The sequence below is a fragment of the Salminus brasiliensis genome, chromosome 21 (assembly GCF_030463535.1).
Source record: "Salminus brasiliensis chromosome 21, fSalBra1.hap2, whole genome shotgun sequence".
NCBI lineage: Eukaryota > Metazoa > Chordata > Actinopteri > Characiformes > Bryconidae > Salminus > Salminus brasiliensis.
In genome coordinates this window covers 22,411,797-22,424,138 of record NC_132898.1, presented here as the reverse complement: position 1 = coordinate 22,424,138, position 12,342 = coordinate 22,411,797, and the positions used below count along the sequence as shown (strand labels likewise).

The 12,342-nt window shown below is 41.1% G+C and overlaps 1 protein-coding gene across 1 annotated transcript; it reads left to right on the top strand.

Moving 5' to 3' along the window:
• Positions 1-207: 207 nt before the first annotated feature.
• Positions 208-9,738, top strand: znf76 (zinc finger protein 76). Its single transcript, XM_072666171.1, has 13 exons — positions 208-1,360; positions 2,030-2,113; positions 2,222-2,308; positions 2,715-2,896; positions 3,213-3,284; positions 4,568-4,681; positions 5,377-5,578; positions 6,312-6,491; positions 6,654-6,833; positions 7,299-7,402; positions 7,621-7,779; positions 7,994-8,107; positions 8,412-9,738. The coding sequence occupies exons 1-13, from the start codon at positions 1,288-1,290 to the stop codon at positions 8,499-8,501; spliced, it is 1,641 nt and encodes a 546-aa protein (XP_072522272.1). The 5' UTR covers positions 208-1,287; the 3' UTR covers positions 8,502-9,738.
• The last annotated feature ends 2,604 nt before the right edge of the window (positions 9,739-12,342 follow it).

Below are 12,342 nucleotides of genomic sequence, written 5' to 3'. Positions count from 1 at the left end.
ATATTTTCCTTTAATGTATTATTTAATACTTCCCTATTCTATTCCTAACATTCTCTCATATTATTATTTAATACCTCATGTGGTATTATTATTATTATTATTATTATTATTATTATTATAACATGTTTAATATGTTTGTGTACGCGTGAGAGTGTGTATGTGTGAGGGTGTGTGTGTGTGTGTGTGTCAATCAGTCAGTGTGAGTGAACTCATCCATGTTCCGGGGCTCATGGCGGTGAGTAGCTATCCCAGTTTGCGCTGCAGCAGAGGGAGAGATGGGATAGAACATGGGGGGGAGAGGGAGCTAGACTCAGCCCCAGCAGTGAATTTGGGCTCTCTAACGCCTGCTTCAGCCTTCTAAACTAAACTTACCGCCCGGGGCTGAAGCGGGGTCGTGTTTACAGGGTCGTGCCCGCTCAGATTGAGGCGCTGCGGGAAGAAAAGCGGCCCGCTGCTCCCTGTCTGCTTTCAGTTAGCCTAGCCGCTAACAGCAGGCTAACTGGACGTCAGAGCGGTTTACTCCAGACAACGCGTTTACCGGGGGTTTAGTCTCACTCTGGGCCTAAACTGCATGATTTAAGATGTTTATATCCATCGTTAACACATTATTTATGATTTGGTTAGAGTATTTATTCACATAGAAGCAGCGAAGTGAAGCTAGAAAGTTAGCTGTACTACGTTGAAGTTGGCTTGTTGCTCAAATTCCTCGTTCCACCTTAAATGGTGCAGCACTAACCGCACAATTCGAGCAACAAGCCAACCTCAACGTCGTGTTATCTGCTGAAACTGCATGATCATAACTTAAATGTTCAGAGGTTATTTTGTATTTAGTTTCTTGCATTTCAACATCCGATTTTAACGTTTTGTTAGCCCATTAGCTAATGACTCCATCCTGGGCTGCTTATTAGCTAAGCTGTCTGGCTTAAAAAAAACCAAACTTCGTAGCGGAGATCTAGCTAACTTTCAGAAATATTTCATGCCTATTTGTGTATAAACAATTGTCTTTATAGTCCATAAAACACTCTTTAACATGATTTCATTTTTCAATTCTCAAAGGCACCATGGCTGAATCTCAAAATAGTCCCTGTCCCCCACATAGTGCACTTTACTTTGAGGCTCTTACACCCAAAAATACTGCCCTCAATAGTAAACAAACAATCACAAATCTATATTAAATGCTCTTGGGGATTCATTTGTAATATTTATGTTAAATTGTTGTATGAATCAGATTTTACAGCTGTGTGTATGTGTGTTTTGTATAGGTAGTGTTTGTGCTCTGGCAATAGGATGGAGAGTTTGGGGCTGCAGGCTGTAGCTCTGAGCGATGGCTCCACTGCCTATGTCCAACAGGCTCTTACCGGTATGACACAAAATATGATTAAGTTCACCCCTGCTTCCCTCAGACCAGAAATAAATACATTATACATTAAATCTGTTTATAGGGGTTAATTCTAATGTTAAATAGAGTTACTTACATGTAAACACAATCACCACTGACTTTGTTTGGGTTTATTCTAAAGGTAAAAAAAGGTAAAGGATAAAGGTGCACGTATTCGTCACTGTACAGTGTGGACTGTACAGCGAAATGTGTCCTCCGCATTTAACCCATCTGGTAGTGAACACACACTCACACACACACATGTGTTAGGGGCAGTGAGTACACACACACACCCAGAGCGGTGGGCAGCTAACTCCAGCGCCCGGGGAGCAGAGAGGGTAAAGGGCCTTGCTCAAGGGCCCAACAGTGGCAGCTTGCCGAGCCCGGGAATCGAACCCACAACCCTGTTATCGATATCCCGGCGCTCTAACCGCTGAGCCACCACTGCCCCACAAATGTTATGTAAAGTTACTTGCAGTTAAACACAATCACCACTGGCTTTATATAACATTAGAATAAACCCAAATGTACACTTGTTTATGTTTATTTGGTTTAATTTTTTACAAGTAGAGTGTTTAGTAGTAGTAGTAGTACAGTTGTTTGTAAATATAATGAGAAAGATGAACTACTGGCATTGCTTTTCTCTTTCAGACAGTAACCTGGTTGAAGGAGACACCATCCAGCTGGAGGATGGAACCACAGCGTACATCCAGCAGGTCACAGTGCAGCAGAAATGTCAGTTCACACACTTTTTAGTGTCCTTATAAGTGTAAGAATTGAGTACTGCAGCCGGTTTTGAGTAATATTAGCTATAAAGATAACTCTTTTTTTTGTCTCTAAAAGTAATTTCAGACACTCTGCCGTTTGAAGATGGTCAGGTGGTCCAGCTTGAGGATGGCACGACTGCCTACATACACCGCACACTTAAAGGTAACACACACACTCTGCCTAAAACACTATACCAAATTATAGTATTATGGTTGTTCTTTGATACAACACTATACGTTTCTCGACCGTACTACACTGTAATATACTATACCACACTATTCTTCACTGTATTGCACTACACTACAATATACTAAACTGCACTATAGTTACTACATTATGCTATACTGTAAAATACCATAATACACCATACTATACTGTACTTGACTACTGAAACTATGCCACACTGTTATCCTACACTGTCTAGCACTTTACCATACTATACTGTATTGTACTTTTAATGATGGCAAGTATATGATTTGATATACTATTTATTGTGATATTAGGTGGATTAAGACACATTAATTACTTTTACATTAGTTTTTGTGACCTTTAATCTTTTGGAGTGCAGATGGTTATGACCCTGGTGCAGTGGAGGCAGTGCAGCTGGAGGATGGCAGCACGGCATATATACACCACCCATCAGCCCTTCAGGCGGGGGGCACAATACTCACTGTACAGGCTGGGGGTGCTCTGGAGGAGCTCACAGCAGACCCAGACACCATCAGCACACTGGAGACATACGCTGCACGGGTCAGAAATACACACACTCCAACACCCACAAACACACAGCATTACTAATGCACAGGAGATGGCTTTTACTGTATAATAACCGCAATAAGCTTATCATAGAACAAGCACCAAAATATTTATCTTATGTATAGATATAGATATATTTATGTACACCATGGCCTGTATAACAGGTTACAGTCACATTAACAAAAAATAAAACAAAGGCAGAAAATATGACACCATTGATGAGTTTCAAATCACTATTTAAACACAGTTATTTTGATGCTTGGCAATGTGCTCATTCAAAATTTGTGTGTGTGTGTGTTTACTTCTGTAGCTGACAGGCTCTAAAGTAGAAATGGATGAGAGCGGTGCTGGGGCTAATGGAGTGAAGCAGGCCACAGTGCAGGTAAACCGTCTCTGTCCCAAAAGCATGCTTAGTACAGATATTTACTTGATCCAGATCACTTGATCACTGAACTGTTTGGTCAGCATGGACCAGAGGAAGCGAAGGAAAGAGTTGTCTCAGGAGATTAGAAAGAAAATTATTGACAAGCATGTTAAAGGTTATAAGACCATCTCCAAGCAGCTTGATGTTCCTGTTACTACAGGTCCACATATTATTTAGAAATTTAAGATCCATGGGACTGTAGCCAACCTCCCTGGACGTGGCTGCAGGAGGAAAATTGATGACAAATTAAGGAGCTGGATAATACGAATGATAACAAAAGAGCCCAGAAAAACTTCTAAAGAGATTAAAGGTGAACTTCAAGCTCAAGGAACATCAGTGTCAGATCGCACCATCTGTCATTATTTGAACCGAGGTGGACTTTATGGGACACGACCAAGAAGGACACCATTGTTGAAAACAAATCATAAAAAAGCCAGACTGGAATTTGCTACATGTTGACAAGCCCCAAAGCTTCTGGAAGAATGTCCTTTGGACAGATGAGACAAATATGGAACTTTTTGCCAAGGCACATCAGTTCTATGTTCACAGATGGAAAAATGAAGCATATCAAGAAAAGAACACTGTTCCTACTGTTCCTAAAACATGGAGAAGGCTCTGTTATGTTCTGGGGCTGCTTTGGTGCATCTGGCACAGGGTGTCTTGAATCTGTGCAGGGTACAATGAAATCTCAAGACTATCAAGGGATTCTAGAGAGAAATGTGCTGCCTGTTGCAACCTGTTGGAAAACATTGGACTATTCTGAAGTGGCCTGACCTAAATCCAATTGAGCATCTTTGGAAGGAGCTGAAACATGCTGTCTGGAAAACTAGACCACTTTGCTCATGAGGAGTGGGCCAAAATACCTGCTGAGAGGTGCAGAAGTCTCATTGACAGTTCCAGGAATCGTTTGATTGCAGTGATTGCCTCAAAAGGTTGTGCAACAAAATATTAAGTTAATGGTACCATAATTTCTGTCCAGGCCTGTTTCATAAGTTTATTGTTTTAAATAATTCTGTTGAAGCATGGTTGAAAAGCAATATCAGACTTTCATCAGTTAATTTTCATAGATTTTTTTTCTTTTGTCAGATCAAGTTATTTCTCTGACCATTGTGTTTTTTTTCGTTCATTAACCGAGGGGTACCAATAATTTTGTCCATGTGTGTAACTGCTAAAAAAACGACTATGTTGATGCTTGTTTTTTGTTTTTTTTGACGAGTGTGTGTATTTGTGTTTGTGTGTAGTTGATGCTGGAGGGGAAGGCGTGGGGGTCCTGTAAAACTCCTCAGGGGGAGAAAAGCTTTCAGTGCAGCTACGAGGGCTGCGGCCGACTATACACTACTGCACACCATCTTAAGGTACACAAACACATGCACGCACATGTGAACATACACACATCTTGCTACAGTACAGTCCTCAAAATCATGATTGTAGCCCCACCCATTTAACCTGTAGCAATTTAGCCCTGCCCATCTGATGTAGAGCAGTTTATCCACACCCATTTGATCTGCAGCAGTTTATGCCAAATTAACCTACAGTTGTTTAGCCCCGCCCATTCAGCCTACACAATCTCTTTGACCCATAATAGGTTAGCTCCACCCATTTGGCCCAGGGCATTGTGGTCCCACCCAATTGATCCGTAGCAGTAGAGTACCTCCTTCTTGGCCTACAGCAGTTTAGCTCCATTCATTCAGCATACAGCATTTGTAACTCTTCCCATTTGGCCCATTTTACAGTAGTTTAACTCCGCTGTTGTTAATTTGGCCCACAACAGCCCTTCCCAGTTGACCTAGAAGCATGTTAGGGAAGCAACAATGCAATGTATTCTGTTGTATTAGATTATCGAAACATGGCAAGTGTATTAGCTTTAGCTCACATATTAGCTTATGGCTGGAGTGTAGGGTGGGGACACTATAAAGCACTAAAAACTTTTAGGTTTTTTGATTTTTCATTGTAAATTTGTAAGCATTAATAAACTTGTAATTAAAACGTAACATAAATGTAAGCCAATAAAAAGTAAATATGTTCTTGTGACTCGCACACCTGTGGTCAGGTGCACGAGCGTTCTCACACAGGTGACCGGCCATACCGCTGCGAGATTCCCTCCTGCACTAAAGCCTTCTCTACCGGCTATGGCCTGAAGAGCCACCTGCGCACACACACCGGAGAGAAGCCCTACAAGTGTCCTGAGGACATGTGTTACAAAGCCTTCAAAACCTCAGGAGACCTCCAGAAACACGTCCGCACGCACACTGGTACCGCACACATGCACATACACAATATACCTGTCAAGAGCTTCTCTAAATGATCGAATGAAAGCATAAGCAGGCTTATTTTAGAGGTTCTCAGCCTGCTCCACAAGGACTGATATCACCTAGCGATAGGGAGGTAATTCCAACAGAGTCGACTCTGACTCTGGCACTCTGAGTCTTTTCCAGTGACTCAAAATGCTTGGATTTGACTGTCTTGGGCGTGTTTTTAGCTTTTGCTGCTTCAGTTGTCTTAAAAATGCAGCCTACAATCTCACACATAGACATACAGAGATAGTATGACACAGGTTGATAATATTTATAATTACTTGTAATTAGCTTTTAATTAACATTTTTAAAGAAACGGTTTGGCAAAAAATACAAGTTGCACAGTTTGCATAGTGCCAACTTACACCAGAAGTCTTTTTTCTGCACTGGAGCTATAAGGCTACCAAAGGCCAACAATTCTGTGTCACATTAAAAAAAAAAGACGTGGATGTGGTTTGAGAGAAATGTGTGAGCACGTAATTACAGAAGTGTACATTTGAGTGACTATTGACTCGTAGTGTTTGTTAGCAAAGTTAGCCTATTAGCTTAGTTTGTGAACCAGACTACAAACGTCCTCTTACTCACGACTGCGTTGTTGGGACCTGGGAACCTCTGATTTAGAGAAAATTAAAATTAATAAGGCACATACTAATGGCATCAATATACATCTCTCTCTTGCTCTCATTCTCAGGTGAGAAGCCATTTAAGTGTCCATTTGAAGGCTGTGGACGCTCTTTTACCACCTCCAACATCAGGAAGGTCCACATGCGTACACACACAGGTGAGAGACCATACCTGTGTCCAGAACCGGCTTGCGGACGGGGCTTCGCCAGCGCCACTAACTACAAAAACCACATGAGGATACACACAGGTACACACTCGCATACACGCACACTCCACGCGGCAGGGTTACTATATATATATATATATATATATATAAAAATTGCAATCACTTTTAAACATTTATAGAGTAAAATATAGAAATTTCATATAAAGAAGTGTAATATATCTGTGTGTGTGTGTTTGCGCACAGGAGAGAAGCCGTATCTGTGTACAGTTCCTGGCTGTGGAAAGCGGTTTACGGAATACTCCAGCCTATATAAACACCACGTTGTACACACACACTGCAAACCCTACAGCTGCACACACTGCGGGAAAACCTACAGACAGACCTCCACCCTCGCCATGCACACACGCACCGCACATGGAGAGGGTAATACACACAGCACTAAGTCACATTTAATAATACATTCTCTTCCAGGTGGATAACCCTGTTGGCGCTGCACTGATCTTGCACCAACAACTGAGTCCTTTAACCTAGACAGTGTAAAGCAAAACCCTTTTCAGTAGTTTAGAGGGTAAATAATAAAATGCTGAGAGAGTGAACAGCTCTAAATATTCACAGTTGATAAACTAGACACTCCTGATGTGGCTGCTGTTGATAATAGCACACCTGCTGCTTCACTTTCCCTCACTGGGTTCAGCTTTACACCAGGTCTACTACTTCTGTAAGCCCCAAACACAGTAACACTACCATTTACACAAGGGATTTTGTGGTTGTTAATTTAAAATGTATTTATTGTTTATTATAATTTTATTTTTATTTTAGCACAGGATAACAGAATTAAGGCTTTAGAAAATCTGTGTTTTTCAATTCTAGCAATTTGTGTGTGTTTAGAGACAGAAGCTATGGAATCTTCCCAAAGTACCTATGCGGAGGGGGCAGAGCAGAAGGAGGAGTCACAGGCTTCCATGGAGGCGGAGCATGTCATTGGCTCTCAGGTACTGTCAATCACTGATGTGAAAAAATTACTGAGCGTGCTCCAAATTATTTTCAATAGCCATTATGGTGAGTTGTTCCAAACACTAAAATGTGAGGCTTCTAAATGAACAACTTCTATACTCTCAAAACTAGAGGCTTAAGAGGTTCTTTGCTGAGGGTGTGATGTTGACTGATGTGAACCAGCCAGTATGAAAGAAATTTAATGTGTGTTTTACAGGTGGATCTGACCGTCGATGAGCTGCATGCTCTGACCGCTGGCATCACCATGGTAACACAGGACGGCACCACTATCACCGTTCCCGCCCACCAGAGCATCTTGGGTGGCAGGCAGCAACACGTCGCCATGGTTACGCAAGACGGCAAGGAGCTGCAGCAGGTGGGCTGTGTGTTGTGACTTAGTGCCGTTCCCCTGATTGCCAATAGATCAGATTGATCATCACATCCCAGTAACAAATACAACAGTGCTGACAAAATTAATTGTAAATAAAAAATTCAATAAATCACAAAAATAATGATGGTAATAATAATAATTCTATGGCGAGCAGCAATAAGAATACTAATAAGAGACAATTCTGCTATCTGTCCTGCAGGTGGCTATAGTAACTTCAGATGCCATCATGCCAGTTGGTTCAGAGATGAACCCTTCCCAGTGTCAGCAGGTGGCGCTGGTGGCCACGGCAAACGGCACGCAGATCGCAGTACAGGTATGAAGGCGTTATATGGAGATGTGCATGCAGCTGTAGTCACATGCAAAAGTTTGGTCATCCCTGCATAAATAGTACAGAGACATAATACATAATTACTGTTTATTTACTGAAGTTTTTCTTTATTTTTCATAACTGTCCATTATGTAAACTTTAATTGGTTTATGTGGTTTCTGACACTGTAAGAGAAACGGTTATCTATAACCTTGGATTAGACTATGCTGCGGCCTAGAAGTATACGTTTCTGTGACTTATTTTCAGAAGTAATAATTACCTTTATTATTATTATTACCTCTGTGATAAGCTGGAGGAGCAGCAGACATTAGAAGAAGCGATCAGCATGGCCACAGCAACTATACAGCAGGGACTGGCCCAGGAAGAGCCAGATCCCTGACCCCAGCATCTACAGAAACAAAACATCTGCATTCACAGAACTGACCCAGGATCAACCAGAATCCTTGCAGCAGGTATTCAGCTCTGGATCTTGAATCCAGGTTCCAGTCTGGGGTCTGTAATTGCTGGTAGGTAAATGATTGGTCACCTAGCCTCACATCTGACTCGAGCTGGATCAGGTGTGTTGGTCAGGACTGGAACTGAGAAGCCCTGTTCTGTCATGTAAACCAACATCCAGCGATCACAAAACCCAGGACTGGATTCTGAGTCTGGGGTTATCTCTGTATTACAGCAGAGCAGCGGGACGGAACCAGAAGACACTGATTCACTGACACCGGTCTTATCTGCGAGTTTAGGCAAGTGTTTCATAATGCCTAAACCAGGAGGAATTTCAGAAAGCAGGACTTTCTCAGTTAGCCAGTTCACCTAAGCCCAATGTGCTAAATGGTCAAAAGTATTGAGACACCTGCTCATTCATATTTTAATTTTGTTGGATTAACTGTCTCTACTGTCCTGGGAAAGCTTTGTATAGTTTTTGGTGCATTGCTTTTAGAATTTGATTGCATTCAGCAACACGACTGTTAGTGAGGTCAGGATGTTGGATGATCACCACCTCACCTTGTCCTCAACTCATCCCATCATTCCAGAGAACACTTCCTCTGCTCCACAGCTAAATGCTGGGGGGGGGTGTTAAACCCCTCTAGCCTATGCCTGGCATTAGACATGGTGCTAAGAGCTTTTTTTGTTGTGCCAGAGAGAGTCCTATTCTGTTCTATCTGACCACGGTAGATACCCACACTTGTTTTGCTGTTCAGCTCTCAGTGTTAAGTTATCTGCTAAAATTATGTTCACTTGTGTGTTTTACTGGTTATAGGTGGTGGGTTGGCTGAAGTTATTATGCTAACTGTGTGAGAATGGAGGACATTTCATGGATAGGCTTCTGCTCTAGCCCCAGTTAAGCCCATTTCTCAAGCCAGTGAGAACTGCAGATGTGTAGTGTGACCACAGCTTTATAGAAGACAGTCCTCACATTGAGCTCAAACGTTTCAGCTAACTGTGAAATCCTGCTTTTAATCTTGGGGGGGCGGGGGTGGCTGGCTGGCTGTGTGTGTGTGTAAGTTTCAGAGCATGGTTTGTGCTGAGATGTGCATTTTCACAATCAAAGTTAATATAGATGAGATTTTTCAAAGACGTGTTAATACTATGTACATTTGTAAATAAAAGATTAAATACATAAACATATGAGCTCAAATTTCTATACTCTCTACACTGTTAACACTTTACACTCTCTACACTGTTTACATTTTACATTCTCTATACTCTACACTCTCTGCTCTCTACATTCTCTATACACTCCTTATCCTCTACATTCTCTACACTCCACGCTTTCTGCCCTCTACATTCTCTATCCTTTACACTCTCTACACTGTTTACACTCTACATTATTTATACTCCACACTCTCTATACACTCTACACTGTTTACCCTATACATTCTCTATGCTCTACACTGTTTACCTTCTACATTCTCTATACTCTACATTATCCGCACTAAACTCTGGACTCCATATTCTCTATACTTTTACTCTGCACTCTCTGTACATTTTACAACCTGTACTCTATACTCATTAAACTCTCCATATTACTCTACATTATTTACATTATATACTCTCTACACTCTATGCACTTTCAGTACTATACACAGGTTATACTTATTATACTCTAAACTTTACACCCTACATTATCTGTATACTCTCCACAATAAACTATCTACAGTCAACACTCTGTACTCTCTACATATTATACTCCACACTCTGTGCACTCTACAGACTTTTAAGTCTTTGCTCTGTACACTCTATAGTTCACTGATTGTTGTTAATACTGCTAATTCACCAGGAGGGGGTGTATTAACCCACAATCACTCCAATGTGAGTTAGTATGAGGAAGTTGCTGAGTGGTGAAAATACAGCCTGAAACATTTCCTCTGTCTCTCACTCAAAACACCAGATTCAGAGATCATGATATTTTAACACTTTTATGAGAACTTTTATTGTTTTTCATATGAACAATAAATGTTAACAATATTGTTAATGTCTGTGTGACACTCCAACTACTATTACTATTGTTATCCATTAGTTACTAAGAAACATTAAGATTCCTCCTTGGGTGAAATGTTTTTAGAGATTTAAAAAGTGTTTTATTTCTGATCTCACTTCATCAGATCAGAAATAAAAAACGAGGTTAGTCATAATTCACATCTTTATTAGACATTTATATTAGATGTTTGTTGTTTCTGCCGCAGCTCCTTCTCTTCTGGGTTAGCGCACACACACGCTCTCTCTCTCTCACACACACACACACACACACACTCTTCTGCTTGGACTCCTTACTCTGTTCTACCTCAACAACAGCCTCTGATTGGCTGTCCCCTGGTGACATCACCTCCAACCAGGAGCCAATGCCTGCCAAGAGGAAAAGGAGGTGTGTGTGGGGGTTTCCTCTGTTCCACAGAGTGTTCCTGTATGTATGTGTGTGTGTGTGTGTGTGTGTGTATGTGAGAGAGAGAGTGAGAGAGAGAAAGTGAGTGTCTATGTGTGTGTGTGTATTAATTAGGGGTGTGCAGTCAGGTTGTTTACTATTTTGATTTGTGCAGATCTGTGTTGGTGTTGTCGCAGATTCTCACTGCAGCTCCTTATTTACTTCATTAAGAATTAGAAGGTGGTTTGATTCATTAAAGGGTGAATATAGTATGTATTATAGTTTATACATATAGTTTATCATTGTCTTTGTTTCACCACTACAATGTAAACCTAAGCCTAAACAAGGCCAGTTTTTCAGCCACCAGTCACCGTCGCTGTCACATAAAACCCTTGTATCTCTGAAACTCGTATCTTCAATTTTCAGAAGTAAAACCTTTCTTAACTTAATCATTTTGAAGCATTTCTGTTGATCCATTCAGGAAATGCTGCTACAATATAAAGAACAACCACCAGATTCAACCACACACACACATACATATGTATAGTTCACTGTCTACATACACACACACACATATATATATATATATATATATATATATATATATATATACACACACACACACACACAAATGTGTATAGTTCACTGTATGTATATATACACATATATTTCTATGCAGTTTGTTAGTGAATTCAACTGTATATATGTGCAGTATATGTATATATGTCTAATATTAGTCCTGTAGTGTCCCCATCTAACACGCCATCCAAAAGCATGTCAAACTTGTCACGATAAAACAACACAATACATTGTAACCTATTTTATTGTTACATACACTCTGATGAGCCATAACATTATGACCCCTCCCAGGTGAAGGTATTAGGTATGTTGATGATGTGGTAACAGTGCTGCATGTGGAAGTCTGGGATCTCTGTTAGATGGTTAGACGGTTCTCATAGTCGGTGTGTTGGATGTGGAGAAATGTTCCCTGTACTTCCAGCAGGGTGATGCTGTAACAGTTCTACGTGCTCTACGTGCTGAGGACTCGAGCACACACACACAGAACAGCCGTGGCTCACGTGCAACTCATGTTTCACCACCATAGAAGAGTGTGTACTCAATCTGTACTCTTACACTTACACACACTTACACACACACACACACGTCCCCTCATATAAACACAAACTCTCACAGACACAAAAGCTAAGCTGTGGCTGACCACACATAGACACACACAAGCGTAATAACTCTACACACACTCAGATTCACTCACTGTCCTATTGTTACACAGCTAGCATGTATTGGAAACATACAGCCCACCAGTTAGCACTGGAGCAGCGAGGCTAATAAAGCTTATATCCCACCA